Source organism: Lissotriton helveticus, chromosome 6 (assembly GCF_964261635.1).
Source record: "Lissotriton helveticus chromosome 6, aLisHel1.1, whole genome shotgun sequence".
Classification (NCBI taxonomy): Eukaryota; Metazoa; Chordata; class Amphibia; order Caudata; family Salamandridae; genus Lissotriton; species Lissotriton helveticus.
In genome coordinates, this window is record NC_136067.1 from 1,924,062,359 (window position 1) to 1,924,086,509 (window position 24,151).

Below are 24,151 nucleotides of genomic sequence, written 5' to 3' on the forward strand. Positions count from 1 at the left end.
CACAGCTCTTAGCCCCCGAAACCAGTCCTAGGATGCTTGTTTCCGGTCCACGGAGGACCTGGCCATGCAGATCGGGCTGGACTGTTCCTTTAAGGACCAGGGTCAAGACTGATTTGCATATGGGTGGGTCTATACTGGGGTGGCATGGTGAGCAAACGAATTATGGATTTAACCTAGATCTCTTGACTGGGTATGGGTTTTTGAAAAGTTTCAGCACTCCGTCCATCATCTTGTTGTGTTTGTCACTTTCTACAAGTGGAATTTCTAAAATAGTAATGTAAAATAGAAATACACCAGTAAGCAGGATTGATCACTACTATTCTAAACCTACTAATAATGTCAATCCTACTCCTTTCAGAACAGAAATTGCCACTTACCACTGAGAGGACTAGGCCTCACAGCTGTGAGAAACAAAATAGGCTGGTTGTCACTACCGGGACATGCCACACAAGAAGCCACATGCCCTACCCTTTTACCTACACAGCACCCTGTCCATATCGCCACCTAGGACCTACCTTAGGGGTGACTTGTGTGTAATAAAAGGGGAGCTTACGGCTTTGCAAGTAGTTTTAAATGGTAAGTCAAAGTGGCAGTATACTATGCACGCAGGCCCTGCAGAGGGAGGCCTGAGATAGGTTTGTAAGGCTACATCAGTGGGTGCAAGCAGTGCTGCAGGCAGATTAGTAGCATTTAATTTACAGGCCCTGGGTATATGAAATACCACTTTATAAGGGACTTATTAGTAAACTAAATACACCAAACAGGTGTAAGCCAATCGTACCATGTTTCAGAGGAGAGAGCACATGCACTTTAGCACTGATATGCAGTGGTAAAGTGCCCAGAGTCCTTAAACCAACATAAAAATAGGAGGAGGAAGGCAAAAAGTTTGGGTTTAACCCTATAAAAAGGGCCAGGTCCACCAATAAAAAATAACATTTGGTCTTGAAGACAAAGTCCTGACTTCCGCCTTCTTCAACCACCGGAACAAATTAAGCATTGCAGAGCTTTCTTAGTCTCTGGTGCAATCCTCTTGGTATCCTCTTCATCTTGCATTGAGTAAGTAATTAGCTTTTTCCAAAACGACTTCTTTATTATTAACTACCTTTCCTTAGTTTTGCACAGTTGGTTTTAGCCTTTTCCCCCTCCAGGTTGAGAGGGGGCTGAAGTGGCCATGCAGGGTTTGTCTCACCATTCCTAGCTCTGGTGGTACTAAACTGAAGTCGAGTGTCGCGTTTAACTTTTAGAAAAATGCTGAACAAACCAGTCCTCTATCAGTTTATGGAAGCCTAATCTTAGGGTATGAGAATAAGCTTTTGTTCTGATTGGTTACGTTGTGTTGTAATTGCATTTATATATCACTATCCCTGATGAGGCATTGGAAATCTTTACACCTGGCATCATTCTGCCAGGGTGATTAATCCAATAGTTGCAGGTTTTACGGATTTGTTTTAGACTCTCAAGACAATCATTCCATGCATTTACTCCAGTTTCTTTGTGGTGGATCAAATTTATAGGGTGTGATCATTGGTGGAAGGAAGGTATGTGAGTTCACCCGTGCTTAATTTGTAAAAGAATGGGTGCTGGTGCCAAAGATCTGCTCAGAAGCCTGTGGCTGGTGATACTGAATGTTGTTGCGCCGAATACTAAGGCTGCGTAGTCTTGAATCCACCTCATGCCTCTTCAGTCCACTACCCTGTTTATCTTACTCTTGCAGGTTCCAGCTTTCTTCTCTTGTGACGGTTTTTACATTTCTCTCTTTCTGCTTCTTTACCCTTTCTGTGGTTTGCCCGCTCTTGCGCTCGGTAAATGTTTGAGGAGTAAATATAGGTACTAATAACCAAAGATGGGCCAGCAGCCTCTGGCTCCGATGAGGCACTAGAGTTCATGCGGATGGTTGGTCCGGTTAATCGAGGGTAAAGGGTGGATTCGGTTTTGTTAGACTGCAGGTATGACTTTGAAAGAAGGAGAGATGTGTTTCTGAAGCTTTGTAATGAGATTAGGGCATTTTACAAAAATACAGGAATAAGGATTAAGGCATCCCTGTGTGTGGCAAAGTAGACTGTGCTGAGACGGTATGGAAAGTAAGGAAAAGGTCTTGCGAAATAAGGGGAAATGGTAGCTTTTCATGCAGTGTGTTGGAAATAAAAAGGAGGCCTTTTGAGATAGAATGCAACCTGAGGATGTAAAACTGTAGGTAGAAACATTTGCATGTGAGATAGTGCTAGGCTAAGCAATGTGACAGGCACCAGAATAGGCGAACAGTCTTACCACTGCTAGGCTACCTCTAGACCACCGCTTCAGCAAAGACAACTAGTTGCTGCTTTTATTGCTAACTCTTTCACCAGACCCGTTGCTGTCTTCTCTTTTGGAATACAAGTACAGCTGTTAGATGAATGTATTTTATAAATGCAAAAATAGCCCATGACATTAGACTATACTGTATGTTCTTTCCTGTATTATATCTGTTTTTTTAATTCTTGCCCCGACTCTGAACAGAAAGTGATTCTTTCAAAAAACATTTAGTGTTTTATGATGGCAAAGTTTGTTCGGTGGCCACACCCTACACCTGAACTTTGTGTTAGGTTAGCCGCAGAATCTGGAAATGCCAGTTTTCTCCACAGACCCATCTCCGGCCCTTAAAAGGTTTGTTGTCAAACTCCCAGGTCTGGTTGGTCTAAGTAAGTGGTTGTGTTGATTGAGTGTGCATGTGCGCCCTTGCTATGTAATGTAATTGTTACTTATAAAGCGCACTGTGACCCAGCGGGTATTCTGGCGCTAAAGAGATGTGGTATCCTAGCAGCATCTGGACTAGATGTACCTTGCAGTTCATCATCTGGCTGCTTGTGGAGATATCCCTGCGTTGCTGTCAAGGGGGTTTCAGTACTTGGAAGGGCACCCACTACTCCGATGGTACATTTGTCAAGAACACTCTGCCCACTGTTAACTAGAACAGAAAACACAGGGCTGTTGCAAAGTTTTCACTGTCCTGGACAAAGTGACATTTCCCATACCAGTGCCATGCACTGTATTGCGACAGAAAAATTCCTCTGAATTCTAAAGACATGTACCCGTACCCCGAGTGCCCAACAAAACTGTTGTCTGGATCCCTTATGCTACTTATTTTTGTTCTGGGCAAACACGGATCATGCGTGTGGGCCATGACATAGGCCTGTCCCACGGATTGTTGTCTTGTTGTACCGAGAGGGTCGCCCAAAGCTCTGCTCTCAAAGCGGTGTAAGGCCACCACCTTCACCAGGTGTTAAGCAGCGTGGTGATAGCAGCATACTTTGTAGTGGTTAGTAGTAGTGAACAAGACCTTTTTACCCTGTGTCGTTCGAGTGAAGCCCACAGGCTCACTCACCTTTTAAAAGGTTCTGCTGCTGTGTGCTTAAGTCACCCTTGGCCTACAAAGGTAAGATGTGGAGTGCTGCACAGTGCAGGAGTAGTGACTTTGCATTAGGTTGTATGTGTGCCTAGGAAGGGCACAGTACAAGGATGGAGCAGTAATGTGCCAGTGAAAGAGTGGTTAGTACATGTACTGGGTGTTTGTATGTCTGAGAGGAATATATTGCAGATGTAGTCCTGTGCATTTCCAATAAAAGTATGTGCTGGATGTATGTGTGCTTGCGTGTAGCACAGTACATTAAGGGAGAAGTGTTGTGAAGCCCACACATAGTGAGCGAGCATGTGTGCTGTCAGTGTCTGTGTCTTTAAAGAGTACACCCTGGTTAATATAGAAAAGCTTCAGTGCTGTACAGTGCGTGCAGACAAAGTGTGTATGCTGAATGCATGTGTACATGCAAGGGTGCAATGCATGGAGGAACAGTGCTGGACAAAGAGTGTGCTTTGGTTATGCACGTAGTAAATGTGCCTGCAATGGTACAATATACATGGAGGATCTGGGTTCCATTTTTGGATGCCCAGGTGTGCCTAGTGAAGACATGATGAGGAGAGGAATGCCCCCAGACAGCTTTGTGTATTGCTACATTCCTGTGAGCTAAATTTAGACGAACACTCCAGGTAACCAGGTTTAGACTTGGGCGCACAACTAGCTGTTCGGGCTGAGTTAACGATCACTGTGTGATAGGCAGTGCTCCAAAAGGGCGTAGAGGTTGGTTACCCAACAACCCCACACATACCCGCATAAGTGAGTACAACGCAAACTTGAAACAATTCCTCCCTGAGCACTAATGGGTAAGCAAAATCCAATATATAAAGTCCATCATTTTGTAATTTATTTCCTTTTAAGTCCATATGTTTTAGTTGTAGGTACAGCCGTAGTTAGTTGATATGTTCACAGTTCAGAACAAGTCCTTCTTCAAATTGTAGGTATATACAGTTCCAAACGTAGCCAAATCCAACACATTTTCCTTCCAATTGAAGCTATATACAGTTCCAAAGTGCAGCCGCACTTAGGATAGATGGGACCATGTGTTGAGTGACGTGCAGGGCCTTGCACTGTCATACTCCGTTGACCATAGAGGGGTCCACTGGTTAAGTTACCGCATCGAGGAGGGCCAAGATTTATGACTGTGGCGCTTGTACTGGACAAGCCTGTGCCCATATCACCATGTCCCGTGGCAGCCCCATATACCAGGGTGTGCTGCCAATACCAACGTTACCAAAGGATTCAAGCCACCACTCAAAGGAGAGACTGAAGCTGCGATCCGCGGTTGGACACCCACTGCGAGGAAACTGACACCGACTGACCACTGAGGACTGCCGGAGATGCCGTGGACAGTGTAGCACCTTTGCTGGCTCCAGTCAGGAGCTGAAGAAATTATTCCCTTCGCTCCCATTAAGCAAAGTCAACATACCGCATCTTCGCAAGCAGGGAGCTACTCCGACTTCTAAGAAACCTCCGGCGACGCCGCTCACGAGAAAGAGCCTGCACCACTGGGTGCTGCTGCATGGGCCACGAGCAGTCTGACTTCCCAGAATTCAGCAGGAGTTGCGGGTGTGTGTTTAATGCACCTGCTTTATCGCTGAACTGTTCCATGCTGCGAGAGCGGGCAAGACGTGAACTGGGGTGGTCAAGCTCCAGGGGACTTGTTGCTAATGGTGCTGCAGCACAGAAACTTTTGACTAAATTCCTAAAGAGGCAAAGGAAGAACTCTTGAGTACGGCCTGGTAGTTTAGATTCCTTGATATGGCCACCAGTGAATAGGGAATAACCCCGAACATGTTACACGAAGGAGGGTGAGACAGTGATTTGCCTGAACACTGCTAGAGCCCCGACCTCAAGGGGGAGTGTGGTGTTGTGTCTCAATGTCGTACTTCCGTGAATGTGTAGAGCTAGAAACAAAATACTAATTTTCTTATCAAAGCAAGTGTTTTGCTGGGCATTTGATTTATTGTTTGTTCAGGTTGCACTTTGAGTTAAGAGTTGTTCAGGAACCTGTATCTGCACCAGTCCCCACCCCCACCAAGGGAGCCTTGACTGCTGGACCACAGCTACCACTGATAGTCAAGTGCTGAAGGAGTACTTGGCCCAGTTGAGCAGGATCCATAGCAGGGTGGGCGGCGGGACATCGGGAGTAAAGGGCATCAACCACCACGGTTCTGCCCAGTGACTCCAGTGAGCCCCGAAAGGGTTTCTAACACACAGAAATCACGTTTGTTGCTTCTAAAGGCAGTTTGGCGTCTGCCTGTGTTTCACCAGTTGACTACATGAAATTACCTTCCCACAAACTGGCCCCAACTCAAGGTTACTAAAGGACTTCATTTCACCAAAGTACCTGGTCTTCAAGTCCAGGATTTTAGTTTATCTCTCTAATACCTTCTGGCAATTGTAGTCCTGGTTTGCTCAGGCTGATCCAACTGAGCTAAGAACCTGAAAACTATGAACTGAAAAAAAAAAAGTCTAGGACTCTATAGCATTGTATCCTCAGTCACCTGGTAGCTTTCACCAAGTCCACTGCTACCTCCCTGGTCCGGAAGCATAATTTCCCAGAAATCTCCTCGTGCTACATTTAGCACCGGGACGCCTCTTTGGAGGTAGCTGTGCACTTTGTAAATGGGATTGAATTGAATCTTGCACTGATCTTTGCTGGTCGTGACTTTCCTGGGACCCCGAGTCCCATACTCTACTTTACTTATTGATGTTTCTGCAGAGTGAAATGAGGTGTGAGGTGGAGCTTTTCCACTATGACGACCCTGTATCACTCCCTATTGGGTACCAATACCCCTCTCGAATAGTGGTTCTTAACCTAGAGGTTCGGATCACCTACTGGGAGGGTAGGGCTGCGGCTGTTTAGAAAATTAAATTAAATTAGCAGATAAAGTATATATAAAAAGCAAAATGTAAAATTAAACAATTTTAGATCTTTTGTAAATATGAAGGGAATTGGAGGCTAAACATCAAGTTAGTCTCCTTAGCTTCCTTGATGGATGTAGCAGAAGCACAGCAAGCAGAATATAGTATGGTTGGTGGGTGGCCGCAATTGAAGTACAACAGTAAGCTAGCATGAATTAGGAACAAAAAGACGAAGCTGTCATCGAGCATATTGTTTCATCTTTTATCATTAAAAACTGAATATAGAAAAACTCCATTAAAATTATAATTTTGATTCTATTTTTTGTTTGTGGATTAAATTAAAAAAACCTTTTTTTTATTTGTGTGTACATGTTTCTGTATTGTTATGAGGTTTCAATCGTGGACATTGTTGGCTCCCTGGCTTACAGTAATGACTTACTTTGGGGACTTAGATTTTAGCAATGATTCAGTGGGGGTCCAGGGGCCGCAGCTCTAGAATCCTCCCACCCTGCAGCAGTTAGAGAACTAAACACAGGATCACAATTGCACTATTCACACCATTCAGAAAGGATGAATAAATTGTGTTCCCGAGACTAAGTACGACACTATACTCCTGCAGTCACAGGTTCCTCTTGCTCGTAAACATACCGCTTAACTATGGGTTAACTTGCATTACTCTGCATGCTTGCGTTTAAGTCAAGGTTCCCTCGCACTCTACACCCCTCCTCCAGGCAGATTTTCACCCAGAGCATGCTCTCCGAGCCAGGACACAGCAGGCAGAGGTGGGTAGTCAAATATTTTCTGTGGATCGCCCACCATTTTGATTCAAAAGTCGTAGCAACATTCCAGAGCAATGCTGTGCTCCAAGGCGGCGCTAATTTGAAAATAGGATTTAAACCAAAGAACTATCAAAGCGGATTAACAAAGGGGCGCTTGTTTTGTGGTATTTGTCATGCTTTCAGACTCTAGGTCCTGTGGACCAGCTTTAATGATAAGTAAATAAAAGTGGTAAATCCCCATTTACTGTATAGTAAATTAATATTATATTGTGTTATATTTGTAGAGAGCTTTCTAACTTCTTACGGGGGCAAAAACACCTTTACAGCCACTGTCCACCGGCCTAAGGAGGGCAGCGTTCACACTCCCAAACCTGTGCAATATGGCACTTTGCTACCAAAAGGACCAAGGGACAGAACATTAGCTTCCTGGCCGGTAGATGTACATTGCCTGGGACTTCCAGAAGGAGAAACAGAGGCAGAAAAAGGATCTCCTCTTTCAATATGTTGCCCAACTTTCTTGCTATATACTCCCAAATAAGTGTGAATCTCGGGGCATCCCCAGATTATATTTTAAAAAACGGTCCCTTCCAGGGCTCTGCAGCAGAGACAGTCCGGTCTGAGGATGTTTCCCATTGTTTGCAGTCTATTGTTGGATATATAGACTCCAAGGAGGAATTTTAACCGAATTAGGTGGTACCGCTCCCATATAGCCACCTCTCTGGGATGCGTCAAGGTCGTGTCGCAGTCCACTTCCTCCATGTCTTCCTCGTCCTGTTCCAATGTCTCCGAAGGTTCAGCAGATAGTCATGTATATTATTTTGAATGACCTTGTAGATGGTATATACTGCTCCCTCACCAAGTGGGCCCCCTAGCAAATTACTTTCCAACAGGGCAGCATCCGGACAGTCCGTCCAATCCACCTTCTCCGCCATCAAGGTATGTTTCAGCTGTGCGTATTTATAATACTATATGCCTGCTACGTCGTACTCCTCCCGTACTCTCTCTAAGGACTTCAATACACCTTCAATCACATCATCAAGAGTAGAGATGCTGACCAAATCCCACCAGATAAAACCCTTTCGTTTCCCGACTTCACTCAGTTCACCACCTTTCCAGAGGGGCGTGGTCTTGGCCACCCTGCCCCTCCATCCAGGTGGCGCCTGACTCTGCCCAGTGCCACCAGTGCAGCCCGCATCGGTACCCAGAGCCCTGATCTGTCAGGTCCACCATAGACGTAGTGCCTCCATTACTTGTCTGCAAAAGAGCATCTCTTTAAACTGACCGCCGAAACGTCCTCCGGGTCATGTGCCCAGTCATTAATAGTTTAGATACGAAAGACCCAGTAATACGCTCAGAATTGGCGAAGCGCATTTCCACCCTTATAGGCCGAGCAACTGTGTGGCCAGCACTATTCTAGGGGTTCTTCCATACCATAATAACCGCCTGACCTCCAAGTCCAGTCATAGAACATAGGATTCTGGTATCAGGATGGGCATATGCTGCATAATGTAGAGTTTCAGAAGGGTTATCTTTAGGATAGCTACCCTTCCCAAAATCTGCAGTTGGAGCTTCTGCCTTCTCGTCACAGCCCGATGCAGGTTTGCCAGTGGCGGCTCCTAGTTCCACCCCAGAAACTCATCAGGATCTATTGTGACCTGTATACCCAAGTATTTAAAACACACTGTTGCCAATTTTGAAAGTACTGATTTCCCCCAGTTCATCCTGTAGCCAAAGTATTCCCTAAGTCCTTCATCCTCTGGAATAGGTTGGCCAGAGTTGCGGCATGGTCCGTGATGTGCAGCAGAACATTATCAACATAGAGGAATATCTCCTCCTTCTGCCACTGCTTTCTGTCTCCCCACCACTCGCATCCCTGATCCAGTTGTCCAGGGTCTCTATAGAGAGAGTAAACAAGAGAAGGGAGAGTGGGCATCCATGTCTGGTCCTGCGGGCCAGTGGGAATGAGGTTGAGGTGGTACTGTTCACGCGCACCCCTGCCTTGGGTTCAGCATAGAGAAGGGAACCCAGCTACAGAAAAATGGGCCAAAACTGAAACACCTCAGAACTGCAAACCTATAAAGCCAGTTTACCAAGTCTAATGCCTTCTCGATATCTGTGGAGACCATGACTAATGGATGGGTTCCCTCACCGCATCTAACCAGGCATGCAGTTGTATAAGGCTCTATCTTATTGATCGACTGAGCATAATACCCGTTTGGTCTTTATGGATCAATGTAGTTATCACCCCATTTAGTATGCTTGCCAATATGACTGCCAGCAGCTTGGTTTCCACGCTCAATAAAGAGATTGGGCAAAATGATCCACAAAATCATCCCTTGGTTTGCTCTCACGGACATCAGTCCTTTAAGGCTTATTAAACCCTAAACCGTATGCCCTGCAGAAGTGAGTTGGTGCTGTGCCTAGTTGATTGAGGCCAAGGGCTTCAAGGCTAGATATTAGAAATGTAGTGTCATGTAGTTATATTCTGTCAAGCCCTCCAAGATGAATAGATTCTAGTATTGATAATGTCTGAATCCAAAAGGGTGCCTGGAAACATGCAGTTGTGAGGGGGGGGGAGGAAATCTGTGAATGACAGGTAGGAGACGGAGAAAGTTGGACTGAGTGAACTCCGTCCTTAGTTGTTCGTCTGTGATTATGCCATTTTTTATGTCCCACTGCCCTTATTACACAATTTTCCCTATTTAGCTTTTTTTGGATAGGGTTGCTTAGAAATGACCACCTGTATGATTGGAAGGGCATTTTCTCCCAGACTAGTTTTCATGATAAAGAGAAGGTCTTGTTTGAAATCTAATTCCAGGTCTTAAGTGTGGACTCTGTTTTACTTCAGGATCTCACCTTGATCAGTATGTATTAGATGAAGTCTGGGTGCTATCCAAAGTTCACTCTACACCTAGCAAGTTCTTAGATCCGCAAAGCTGCAGATGTTTGGGTGAACTTTCCAGTTATGTGTTTGCACATTTCCCTGGGGGCAATCAGTAGTTGCTGTATTTTGGATTGCAGTGGTTTCTCAAGTGTGGCAGGCCACTGTTGTAGTTAGTGGTGAGAGATGAATGTTCACTTGTTAGAATATATACCCAAAATGTCGGCAGATGGTGTGAGACTATCCGGTCTTGTGGCTTCCTGGAGAAGCAATAAAGGTTTTGTCAGTCGGTTTAGTTGAGGGTAGGGTGAGGATACGCCGGTTGGGTGACCATCTGTTGGCTGTTTGGATGTGTGCTGTTGTTCTCAGGGTCTCACTGGTTTGTGTGGAGAAGAGACCAGGGTCATTGTGAAACACAGAGTTTGTCTTGTTGGTTGTGGAGCTGGAAGCAGGGATTTGAGAAGAGTAGAGGAGATGGAGACCATAGTGAGTATTTTGGTAGAAGTCCATCTTCATATACTGTAGGTTAGAGGATAGGAGTCTACTGCCTCTTCAGAGAGCTTTGAAGTTTTGGTAAAGTCTGTGCGGGGATGAATGATATGATAGAGTGACATATAGTAGACGAAGTGTTAGGCAGTGGTGTACACATTTTGAAGAGTGAGACCAGTCTGTCTCAGGTGATGGACATTTCGACAAAGGAAATTTGAAAGGGTACAGGTAGAAAATGTACTGGATTGAGGTTTGCTTGACAAGCAGCTGGAGATATTGAGAGGATAGAGAAATTGGAAGACAAAGGCAGCTGTGGTAGGAGAGGGGAAGCGGAAGCATTAAGTCTTAGTGCGTGCGAGGCTGTCCGAAGTGGAAGGAGGAAAACGAATGAGAGGAAGAAATGAGTGCAGGTTAACACATTGTAGTTAGTGGTAGATTGGAGTGGCTCTGTGTGGCAGGTGTGAAGTTAGGAGAGGAATTGAAGAAAGATCTGCTGGAGAAGAACGGGGGGAGAGTGTGGTTGTGTATACCTTGAGACACCAGTGGTAGGGAAGTATTCTGCAGATATAGCCCAGCCCCTGGCAGTTTATTACACATCTTCTAGGGGTGTGCCTGTTATTGGTACAGTAGATGCATTGACATCAGGGCCCAGGGATGAGAGGCCTACTGCACCTCTGTAGCGGTTGCCCTTTTCTTCCCAACCTGAAGGGATTTGGCCTAGTTTTCTTTTTTTTACATCGGATGCCATGGACCTTGTTACAACACTACAGAAACTACAACTTTTTGCCTCAGTTGCTCCAACAAAATCGATGAGTGATGCCTGCCTTTAAAATGTAACCTTGTACACCAAAACACATCTCAGATTTTTTCAAAAATAATATATGAATTTGTTTTTGGGTTCGGAATTGTGGATTTAATTGATGAATTTGTATGTTTTAAGAATTGAACAATTGTACAAAAATATATCAAACACATTTTAAGTGACTGGAAATTGAAAAGACTCCAGGCAATGAGTGAGCACTCCTACACCAATGTTAACATAGTCAGTAATATCACTGGTCATTATTTTTAAACAAGATAAGCTGTACGCCGTGCCTCAATGGCGATGCTTTATTCTGTGGCTGTGGTAATATAGGGTGCATCTCTGGTAACGCGTTTTTTTTATTTCTTCCCTTTTTCTTTGCTCATCAATTGTGCCCTTCTGGAACGCAGGAGCCAGCCTAAGGTAAGATGCCTGTGTGCATGAATACCGATAAACGTTGACTGATACTGAACCCAAACCAATGTCTAATATGTGCAGAATCGTTCTAGGGTGTGCTAGGTGTTTCCAGAAAAGGGTGGGTGGGCTATTTTGCAAACCGGCTTATTGCTCTATTGCTCCTATAGTAATAGAGGTTCAAAGTCTAGAAAGGACCCCTTTTAAAGGTCTTGTGTAAGAGCTACTTTAGCTGAATTGTCAGAGTGTAAATAATGCATAATGAATTGTCAGAGTGTAAATAATGCATAATACTATATAAAAATAATACAGAGGGTCCTTGGGTCAGCCCCCTTAAGCAACTGCTTGCTTGAGTGTCTGTCATATTACGGATCAGCCCAATTAGCATATGTAGAGAGGGCAAAATCAGCCATTGTCTTTGTGGCCAGTGGCATTCATATTTTGGATCAGCCCACTGGAGGTGCCTTTTGGTGTTGGGCACTGTGAGTGAAGGCAATTTCCGCTTTCCATGGTACTCCGCATCACGCTTTGCATAGGACTGCATAGGTTTAGGAATCCATCTCCATAGAGAACAAAGCAATCTTTTGTGTACATCAGTCAAATCGAAACTGTGACCTATGTCCAATGGGCATGGGGAAGAGAAGTGATACTTAAAAAGTGACACTTTTATGGAAAAAAGTCTTAATTATTAGCTCAAAAAATGCATGCTTCCTCGCCAGAGCTTTTGTTTAAAAAATCGATTGACATAGAGTAGTTGTAAAAGGGAGCAAGAGCTAAAGGGTTACCTTTATATGGAATAAGGGTTCGGTACAGCATGTAGAGTTTGAGGGGTTTGGATAGAGGCTGTAAGGTTGAGTGTTTGGTGTGTTGGGGTTAGGGAATAAGGGGTAAGAAGTTATGAGCCTATAGTTAACCCCTATGACTGCATTTTTTTAAAATAACAGTTGGAAATGTGTGTAGTTTATGCTGTGGTGTTGAGTGTATCAGTGCATTTAATTGAAAACAAAATCGAAGTGTTGCCTCTCTCAGTAGCCATGCACTTAATTAATATCAAGGAAACTACTTAAATTTCAAAGTGATTCAAATAGTAGTGTTACAAATGAACGGATGCTTTTACTGGTCATTCAAATTCAAATTAACATTAAAATATTTTGGAAACGAGTTAATTAGTGAATTGTTTTATTGAAAACAATTAAAATCTGTAATCAAATTTGAGTCGCATATTTGATGGAACTAGTTCTCTGAAGCAATCTGGTTCAATGCCAATGAACCGCTCACTATTCCTGATGGCGATACTATCCCCCATCGTCACCCCCTTTGCTTTATTTCCCTCCCCCCGACCCCCACACACACACATAAATGTCACGCGAAACACTCCCTAGCTGCAACCCATCCACGTACAGCGGTGCACATATTCTGTAAGCAGGCATTAGCACATTAAAGCGGAGACCACTAGCTTTCCCAATACTTATTGGAGAATTCGGTTATGTTCCATGTGAAGAAGTGGAAGGTTTTAGACAAGCCAGCGAGATTGATGCACTGCTGAAGTGAGAAACTAGTGAGAAACAAATATAAATTAGGGAAATGTACTTAATGTTGTGGAGGGCTGTTTCTTACTTGAAAGAGATGATTCCACAGGACCAACACCTGAAACCAAGGACCACCCAAAACCACTTATAACTGGGATGCGGACAATAAGAGGCGCACGTTTCATTACTATAATTGAGATCCTGCTGGCTTGCTTTCTTCAGAATGCAACTTTCTATATGTCACACATAATCTGTTTTACTCTGGGAGGTAGAAAGGAGAGTGCTAGGGGAATGATATTCCTCATCTCCTGTGTTGTACAAATAAAAATCATTTTGAAGGGATCTGCCAGTGTTTAGTAATCTTTCTTAAGAAACCATTGCAATTTTTTGTTAACCTTTTGATCTAATTTCTGTATCATTTTGTGTTGGAATGTTAAACTCGACAATGCTAAAAAAAAAATAGTCCACATTGGATGATCCTGTATGTACATCCTTAACTTTATAGGGGTGAGCATTGGTGTCCACCTTAGACACCTTGGTGTAATGTGCTTGGGCTTTGCCTTTCAAAGCTGAAGTAGGCAGATTCTTGAACGGCTGTGCAGTTTGACCATCCGCACAATTGTCTGTTTTTGCCCTGCAGTGTAACTCAGTAAATGCCCCATTTCAACTTTTGCACAATATTTAATTTAGGAATCCACAAATTCATTTGTATTTTTATACACCAAGAAAACACCATTTAGTTCTAGCTACCATTTGAACATCATATCTTAATTATGATGGAAAACCTCCTGAAATGCATATTGCCTGATTAGTTGGCGTATCTGGAACACAGCGTTGTTCCTGCAGAAGGGAGGTTCAGTGGCACATATTTAGTGCAGGGAGTGAGATGGGTTTGTGTAGTGGTAATGATACAGCTTACTGTCTTCATCCCTCCACATTTCCTTTAAAGATTCTTAAAATTATGTTTAGATGTCATTTGTAGCACTCTTTAAAATTAGTTTACACCACAATCTGCAATCCTCCAGTATCCAGTCCCTCGCACCCTGGTCAACTCCCCCCTGTTTGCCTAAGAGAGCAATTCTGAAACAACACGTCCTATGAGTAAGTAGAAAATAATGTATTTGTGTTGCCTCTCAGGGGAGATGGTGACCCTACCATTTCCTATTCATTGCCTAATAGAGTAAATGGAGACCTCTACCATATCCTGTCCAGTGCCTTTTAGAGGAGGCGGACACCTTTACCACATTCTATTAATACTTACTCCTGGTTCAAGCCCTCCCTTCTTCCCATTAGTGTAAAGAATTCCTTCTGTGAGAACATGTGTTTGGGGGCTGCAGTGCATTCAGGTGTTACTGGGCATTATTTGTGACACTTGATGTAATTTGTCACTAGTGTCGTTTGGCCACAATGCTGTTGAACCCCTTTTGATATTTTTCTCATTATGTACTTGATATGAGCAGAGAACGTTTACATAGGTTCATACAACAATTCTAATCCCTGAGAATAAATGCATCAAACTACTTTTTTTTATATGTAGATTGAACACGAAGCAGTGTTTCATGGCCTCATGTTTTAATTACTCTTAGTCATGCCACATATCAAAAAATTAAATATGAGTTTCTAGCCTTAATGAAAACAATGCTTACTCTAGTTTTGTGTGTAGAAAAATGGTGCACCCTAAAGCTATAGCTATACATTTGTCAGAACAAATGTAAACCCCACTGGACATAGTTGAAAGAAGTTAATGAATTCAAAGTGGAAACATCTGTAACTTCGTCTCGCGAGGCATAACTCTATCACTATGGCACCACATGTTGTACTTATGTACAGCTGTGATATAGCAGGAAAACCTCTAGTTAGATCCTAAATTAAATTGGTGGTCTGCTTTCGACCGGGGCCAGGGGCCACAACCCCTGCCCCTTTCTCCAAAACGGTAAAGAAATATTCCCCCGGTTTTCTTAAGTTTGCGCAAGAGACCAGAAGCTGACTGCATTCCCTTCAAACTTGACCGTCCCGTTTTATCATGCCCCTGTTGTAATTTCACCTGCACGTCTTCACGTAAGAAACCACAGTCGCCGAATACTGCCACCCAGCTGAACTCCATTAAACAATCATCAGTTGGGGGATGTACGATCAAAACCCAACCTAAAGAGTTCACATTTTTTAACTTTACCTGCAGATCCCTCGCTAAACATAAGGGGGACATTTTTGATCTACTCTATATTTCACAAGCTCAGCCAGACGCAATTTTCCTCACGGAAACATGGCTACGCGAAAGCTCCAGCCCCGATACTGCAGCGGCCCTACCGCCAACCTATGCAATTGTTAGGAAAAACCGAGGAGATAAAATCGGTGGCGGTATCACAATAAAAAAAAAAAAAGATTCATGTAAATGGGAGATACCACTGTGTGGCGGCTGTATAGCTGTTTTTTTAGACTCCTCCTTACTCCTCAGTTCACGCTGACAGGCTTCCTGGTCTATCGTCCCCCCTGGTGCAGCAGGTCCATGGTCTGCAAGCTTTCCCGGCATTATTGCCCCTTTCTTATTCAATGCAGCCAACTGTACCATCATAGGCGACCTTAACCGCATGCGTGCGGGCGGAATTCCGCTCGTACGCTGACTTTTGCGAAACCGCATGTTACGTGACGAGCTGGGCTCGTCATCAGCGTAGCAGGAGGCTACCGCATGACGAGCCCAGCTCGTCATCAGCGTGCAAGGGGTTAATATTCACTTAGACTTTTTTTTTCTCCAAATTTTGTATTGAAGTACTTCACAACATTATGCATCATAGCGAATAATACACATTGAACAAAAGAATCTAACATAACGCAGAGAAAATCTGCCAGAACAGGCGTCAAACAAAAAGCTTTACTTTCTTGATCTACTAACAGTCATAATCAACTAATCAAAATATGATTCCCAAATTTTCACTTTGACGATCCCACATGCAAGATTGGCTCTAGTTTGATTGCCGATCTAGAAGCCATGAACATACCCCTCTGCAATTCGGGTCCTACTCACAAGGGGGGAGTGGGGGGGGGGGGGGGGTCACTTGCTAGACCCCATATTTTTAAACCTACATAACATTACAAGCCAAAAAGCCCTGCCCTTACTTTGGTCTGACAATTTTTGGGAGTTTGATTTACGGCCAAACAGCCTGGCCATCTCCTTACCTAAAGTCAGGAGTAGAAATTGGAAGAACCTAGATATGGACTCTCTAAATCAACATCTTGTGAGCAATATTCCTGAGGCTTCTTCCATCCAGATCTCGGACGCAGCGGCCATCCATACTTGGATTATGGCATCTGTGAACACCTGCCTCCCTACTTCATTTAAGAAACTAAAAAAGTCCTGCCCCACGGTTCACCGAAAAAGTAAAAATTGAAAAAAACAAATGTAAGGCTCTGGAAAGATGTTGGAGGAAGGATTATGCCTTAGAATCCAAGCATTGTTATAAAACTGCCAAGAGAGAGTATAATTCCCTATGTAAAGCAGCGCGTGCTGAATATGTGAACAAAACTACTACATCAGCGCATAATAATGCAAAAGTCCTATTCAAATTAGTTGGGGATCTCTCGGGAGCAACTTGTCAACCTACACCTCCGATACTTGACAAAGAACACTGCAAAGTTGTGGCGAAGTTTTTTAACGAAAAGGTAGAAGAGATCTATGCAGACCTTGAGACGGCAACTATTAATTAGGAACAGCACATAATGAATCCTTCCCCCATTCTTGATGGTAACAACCCAGTCGGGCCGCCTGACTTGGCGCTACTATGGAAATAAACTGGCAACCCTTAGACCCTCCGTCTTGTAATGCTATTTTAAACAGTCTTAAATCTGGCTCCCCTAATGACCCTCTTCCAGTTCATATTATTCAAAAACTAAATTCTTCTGCATTAAAGATTGTCATGGAACTACTTAATGCCTCACTGGGGGAAGCCATTTTACCAGCAGAATGGAAACCCCCAATGTTTCTTCATCTTTTGAAGAAACCAAATGCGGATCCAGCTGAGCCCTCCAACTTCCGTCCGATTTCCTTGCTACCTGTTTTTTCTAAGATCCTGGAAAAACACATGCACCAACAGCTTACACGGTTTGTGGAATCTAATAACTTCTTACACGGGTCCCAATCAGGCTTTAGAGCCGGATACTCCACATAGTCTACTCTCTTAGGAGTTACAGAAACAATTCACCAGCATCTGGATAAAGGGGAAACATTGGCACTCATTATATTAGATCTCAGTGCGGCCGGTGGTGCATCTTACCCTTTTAAAAGCTCTCCAGTCCCTGGGAAGTGTTGGCTCAGCTCTGGAGTGGATCAAAAACGTTCTTACCGACAGGACTTTTCAGGTCTTCTCCCCATCGGCGTGCTCCAAGACCTATGCATCTCCTTATGGAGTACCACAAGGCTCGATACTCAGTCCTATGTTATTTAATCTTTATCTCAGCCCGTTAGCCACCATTGCGGAAGAGGCTGTGTTGTCAATCTTCTCTTTTGCGGACACCCAGCTTTTCTTGTCACTATCCACCAATGAAAACTCCAGAGTTTCATCACTACAGGTGAGCTGCATAAAATCGCCAGTTGGATGCATACTAACTGGTTGAAGCTTAATGGAGGAAAGACTGAGGTTTTGATCATGGGGAAAGATAAAGATCTCTGGGGCCCGCACCAGTGGCCACCAGAAATGGGTGAACTTCCTAAACCTGCACAAACTGCACGTAATGTGGGCATGGTGATTGATGATCAACTTACTATGAAATGTAAATGTAAATGTACTGGTATTTATAGAGCGCACAGCTACTTCCCTGAGGTAGTGTCCCGGCGCTGTCCGTATACCGCTTAGGAACCCTTCCTGGTTTTCCCTGTGAGTGTCCACTCCTGGGCACCCCCAGGGTGAAACCAGGCATCCCAGCGCTTTTGGGGCCGTTGTGGAGATTAAGCAAGCTATTGCCCAGAGTTGCAGAGTGGGACCCATGATTAGAATAGGCACTGAGGCGAGAATTATCAGGTCCGAGGAAATTGAGCCCAAGACCCGCCAAGGCGGGTATTGAACCCTGGTCCCGGGCCAGACCTCTGCATCAGGGTCTGCCGCTCTAACCATTTGAGCCACACTTCTCCACATGTCTCCATGAAACAGCAAGTAGCTAATACCACATCTATTTGCTTCACTATTCTCAAATGCCTCCGTAAGATACTATGGATGCTGCCTGAATCCACTCAAAGAATGGTTATTTAGGCCCTAATCATATCTAGGCTGGATTATAGCAACATCCTATACCTAGGAGCGAATAGGGAGTTAATACGTAAGTTGCAGGTGGTACAGAATTCTGCGGCAAGGTTACTTTGTCATGTACCCAAAACATCCCCCATCTCCGGCACTTTGCGTGACCTTCACTGGCTCAGGATTGAGCATCGAACGAAATTTAAGGCCTTATGCTACATGCATAAGATTAAACTAAGCACAGCACCCCATTACCTATGCGCCCAAGCCCAGACATATCTTCCCACCCGTCTACCTCGTTCCTCATCCCAAGCCAACTTCCTAGTTCCCAGATTTAAACTTTCACGTATGGGCGGACATTCATTCTCGTATCTGGCCCCAATGCTGTGGAACTCCTTACCCTCTTTACTCCGTCACGAAGTCAGGCACAAAAGCTTCCACAAAGCCTTAAGATCTAGCTATTCAACCAATAAGTGCTGTCTTTTCGGTTTGCAATGTGTCCAGGGCGCGGGAAACCTCCGGGTAGCTGAGCGCCTTATACATTTAATTTAATAATAATAATAAAAAATACAATTTTCTGAACCTACAACTGATATGCCACGCAGTACATATTATAGAAGCCAGTAATACATATTTCTGCATATTTTTTTAAAGCATAATGAACTATCTCTAGCCACAAGATCGTTCACTCTCATTCTTACGCAAGTCAAGTTCTTGATTGCCTCTTGTGTCCTTTTGAGTGTTTTCACTGGCACAGAAATGGAAGTCTCTCTTGTGTTGATGTTTTTGTAGATTGTGTTAATCAGTATTAATTTGGTGTCTGTTTCGTTGATGTTCTCATGATTCTCTTGAATTCTCATAATTAGCGATGTGATGGTGTTAACATGTTGGAGCACAATACCATACATGCATTTAACCTGAGTGATTTTGCTTGTCAAATAGTCTCTGATCGGAAATTTCCTGTAATTGGGCTATGTTTATACTTTGGTCTTAAGTCTGACCGTACACATAGAACATGTGTGACATTTATACAAGGAACCTTTTGGTTTGTTAAAGTTGAATGGAAATACAAATTGTTTGCTCTGGTCCTATTTTATCTGAGACATAAGACATTTTTAAGTTTGATGATTTTCAGAATGTCATCTGAGGGTTGTCTTTAAGTTCTTGAATGAGCTCTGATTGTATTGCAAGTATATGCCAACTTTTCTGTAGCTCTGTGCACTTGTTGGTTGAATTTATGGTATTTTATCAATAATCTTATCAGTTGTCCCATTTGTTTTTTATGTGTTTTTTGGAAATGAGATGATCTACTGAGTTTCCCAGCTTTGTTCATACCTATCTTAATAAGTTTGTGTTAATAGTTAATACAGGCGGCAGCTTCCTGTGTTTTTCTTTCTTTCTATTTTTTAATACGTTGTCCCTCAGAAAATTCTTAAACAAAAACATATTTAGTTGGTATAGAATGCCACCATAACAACAAAGTCACTTTATGCCTAGAAGTAGACAAAGTCAAAATTCCACCACTCGTACCCAAATTTATGCAACACACAGTTCCCGGGGAGACATGGCTACAATGTTAACCCACTGAACCAGTGTGAACCACAACTAAGCAGTACTTTAAACAAGCCAATCTTCACTCACGTATCAAACATAATTACAACAGATCACCATAAATACATTCATTGAACAGTGCCAGATCCATGCAGAAAATGCGCTAAAACAAAACTCTGAAAGGGCAATAGGGCCATACAAGTGGTAGAAGTAAGCTATGCAAATACTGGCAACATGTAGGAAATGTTTCTGGTTCTCATCTAATCCACGAAACCATTTATTGAAGAATTTTTACTTGCTTTCATATTTAGCAAATATGATAGTGAAATGAGATTATGTGGTTGAAGCATGCAATATTGAGAAACAGTGAACCTCAAATGAAGAATTTTGAGAATTGTTGCCACGCCATAGTTGGCTGCTTGTTGGTATTTCAATACTTAACCCTTCAAGTCCAGATCTTGGCTCGGATTTCAGCTGCCTGTACCTCCACCTTAGGATGTTTTTGTGGGTGGGGGTGTGCGTGTTAGTATTATCTATTTTAACAGTCTACATACTATTTCTTTTTGTAGTCCTAAAGATATAAGAGTCACTTGTTGTTGCTGCAGTTCTAAAACATGGACTTTAGGAAGCTCTAGTGTGCCTTCAGATGAGAGTAGTAGAACATAAATGGGTTGAATGAAGTTTATCCGAGGAACCTCTGTGACCTTTATAAAAGAATGGTCACATCATCAGGTCTCGCTTATATGGACCTACCTTTTCTTGACTAGCTACTTTGTTTCTGTGCCTTCGAACGTGGATCTAGAACTCTGTACCCTTTTCAGGTCTCGCACCTGGCGATGCAGCGCGAAGCGCTGTCGCCAGCGAGACCTATTGTCGTCGACTAGGCTTACAAGGGCGACAGGAGATGGGCACGCGCAGGCTGGACTACAAATGTGGACGCGCGCATGAACACGCAATGTGCCTGTCCCCCTTCCGTCCTCACAAGCCTCAGCCAATTTCACTTTTGTTTTCCTAATGCGCACGCGCGCTCAACTCGGGATTTTCTAAGCCCGGTGAGCGACGCGCTTTTTTCCTAATAGTCTGTCTATCCTTATGCCGCACAACGTGAGGAGCAAGCAAGCAAATTGAATCCATTCACATAGGTCACCGCAAGCAAATTTAAATTTAAACAAGACCCTTTCGGCTCCCGCAGGTGCATTCTTCCTTGCCCCAGCCCCCCCTGCTCGTGTAGAGCGCACCGAGGCAGGTAAAGTGAGCTCCTGCCCTCCTCCCCAATGCCCATTAGTGCCCCTGTGGTGTGAGCAAATCAGAGACGAGTCTCACCTGCCCAAGCGTGGCGCAGGCATAGCGCCTGTATGACACACAGCACTCCGAGGACCCGCAGGGCCATGACTCCAGGGCTAGTGGGCGCTAGATCCGGTGGTGCTCGCTCGGTTCACCTGCAGAAGCTCCTTGAATATCTCCCCGGTGCTTCCCGCTGACTCCGGGCCAAGGGTGATCAGAACCATAAAGCCCAGAGGGAGTGAGTGGGAGGGAGGCACCGAGGAAGGGGAGGGCTCGAAGTAGGTCCGGAGCGGGGCCGAGGGAGGAACGCCCCACCCAAATCAGTGCCTTGTTGTCAGTTGGAGTCGGCTCAACAATGTGGAAGCCCAGCCCCGTTGTGACGTCACAGTGGTAAACAGATAGGCACCTCACAACAGTGAGCTGACACGCTCCTTGTTGAAGATTTGCTAGAGGTAGCAAATTCCCGGGGGAACTGTCACAATCGGATGTGAGGTCACCAGAGGGGATCGTGCGTGGCGGGGAGATGATCAGCAGCGAAGGAGCAGTTAAAAAGACAAGGCTGTGCTGCGCAACAGTGGGAAGTTAGTGTGTGGCCCCGTGGCGAGCAAAGTCTTGTTTTTCCAGTTTATAGCGCAAACTCGACCCAAAGGAATTGGACCGCTTTACATGAGCACTAGTTACGTTACACTAATGCATTCATTTTTAGGCACGGGGAGATTAAGTGACTTGCCCAGAATCACAGGTTGTTGAGTGGACGTAGAGACTCGAACCTGGTTCCCCAGTTCCAACGTCGGCAGCTCCCACCATTACGCCACATCCTCTTGATCTTTCAGGTGGCAGGTGTCTTCGATGCCGCAAGAAAATCAGTTTAATTAATACTGAGTGCATTTGCTTCAAACGTTTCATAACATTAGCTTTTGCTGACCCGTGTTAACATAATCATGTGCTATAATTTAGCTTTTAAATAGCTCGTAGCGCTATGACACCCCCCTCAGGAGAGCTTTGTCGGTGCGGCTCTCCAACTCAAAAAGAGGCCTCTCTGACAGTCCGTCCCTGCCCCTTTCTCGAGGCCGGTGGGGGATTCTCACACGCTGGCCCCCTGCAGAGATCTGACTGGGCGCTCCCTTGGAAGTGCGGACCCTCTGACAGCAGGGAAGACGGATGGAACGGGCCTGTGTATTCAGGTGTAGGACTGGCAGCACAAGACCGCCATCTGGGGTAAGGCCTGAAGGTCTGTGATCATTGCCCAGGGGTGAGGCCCAGGGGTGAGGAGAGGGGCACTGGGCTAGAGTCGACGGCCTCACGGAGGTAAACCCGGAGCCCAAACATGAGCCTCAAATTCTATGGTGAAGACACAGAAACCCTGCGCATACGCTGCTTTGCGAGGCATGCTGTATTTGAGTATGCAATAGAAGCGCTACCCACTCTCCGCCCACATTTGTCACTGGCTTGTGTCATTGTTCTTTGTAAATGATGGCTTCTGATTCGTTAATAGGCTTGTTAATCCCTCCTTAGTGCCGCCGTGTCTTCATTTGTAACCTCTTATGAGGACTGGTCCTTGTAATTTGGTTGTTACACTGTACATCTTCTTTAGTCTGTAAGCACTATTTTCTTTAAATAGTTTCTCCTTCTGCAGGCACAACATGTTTTCCTGCAACATTCAGCGCACCATGCGTGCTTTCACTTTCTAAGCACGGACAATGGCGGCCGCTATTTTGAATAGGTCTCATATTTAGAAGAGTTTGAGCTATTGACATTGTAAATGACAATGCCTTTTATTTATGTGTTAATTAGCCAAACAGATCAAGAAAAGGCGTTGTCATTTACAATGCCAATAGCTTAAACTCTCGCAAATGCGAGACCTATTGCATTGCAAATGCTTGTTTGTTAGTTTGACAAGCTTTTTAAATTGAATACCAATGTGCAAGGGCATGATGTCCTCCGCTAAAGTAACATGGTTCAAGTCATGTTGTGACTGTGGAAAACATATGTCAGGGATGAGCCTATGGAGGTGTGTCTTAGGGCTCGAAGCACAACTCCAATTTATGTGATGAATGTGCCCTCGTGCACCCCAAGGCAATCTGAGACCATGAAGCGAAACTGTACGTTGTTGAACTAGGGAAAAAGTTATGGACCTCGTGAAAGTCTTGTTTCAAGTCGAGGGTGCAGACCTGTTTCTGCTCTCGTAGCCTATCACACAGCAGATCTTTCTTCATGGTCGAAGTCCAAACCAAAGAGAAAACACAAAAAGTTTACGCAGGACTTCTCACACAGAGAATATTCTAACGGTAAGCAATCTGCTGTTGGAGTATCCACCAGAAAAAGTGTTACCAAAGGTGAATAATTTGTTTGTCTCTCTAAATAAGGAAATAAAGACTCCTTAACTTGTCCTAGATGCAAGGGATCGAAGCAGATCATTCTCACTTGGTCATCGCCTGCATGTATTAAAAAAAAATTCTATGAATGCATGTTTTTGAGTTAATCTGATATGCCATTCTAGCTATCAACCATGTCCATCTTTTCTTAGACATTTGTATTACCCGAGTATATTTGATCATTAATATAATTGCATTTGCATGATTAATGCTTACTTGTTCTTGGCAGACTAGAATGTCTCCTTTATTTGGGCAGTGGTGGCAGGAATTTCTTGGGGTTCGACTCAGAAAAGGTTATTGCTGAAGGGAAGTCGAGGTTTGATTCTTTCCTACGAAAATGGTGATCCCTCCTATTTTTTCTTACTTTCATTTATAAAGTGAATGTTTTATTTTTATTTACGAATGGTTATGCCTGAGTTACAAAGATATGCTTGCTTGATCGTTAAAGATCGGATTGCTCTTACCATAATATTATCTTTGCCTTTTTAGGTTTCGCCTGGCGTTCGCTGCGCAGCAGCGTTTGCGTAGGCGAAATCTTTTGAGAAGCAGTATGGGGCTTTGTCCCG

At 44.1% G+C, this 24,151-nt stretch overlaps 1 protein-coding gene across 2 annotated transcripts in view; it reads left to right on the plus strand.

Annotated features, from left to right (window-relative positions):
- The window catches only part of KIF13B (kinesin family member 13B), a 701,202-nt gene that overhangs the window by 219,324 nt on the left and 457,727 nt on the right, over positions 1 to 24,151 (plus strand). The window contains exon 3 of one of the 2 annotated variants that reach the window (XM_078649879.1): positions 11,618 to 11,630. The exons of the other annotated variant lie outside the window; for it this stretch is intronic. Within the exon in view, the coding sequence (XP_078506005.1) occupies positions 11,618 to 11,630 (13 nt within the window). The remainder of the gene's footprint in view (positions 1 to 11,617; positions 11,631 to 24,151) is intronic. 2 annotated transcript variants of the gene reach the window in all.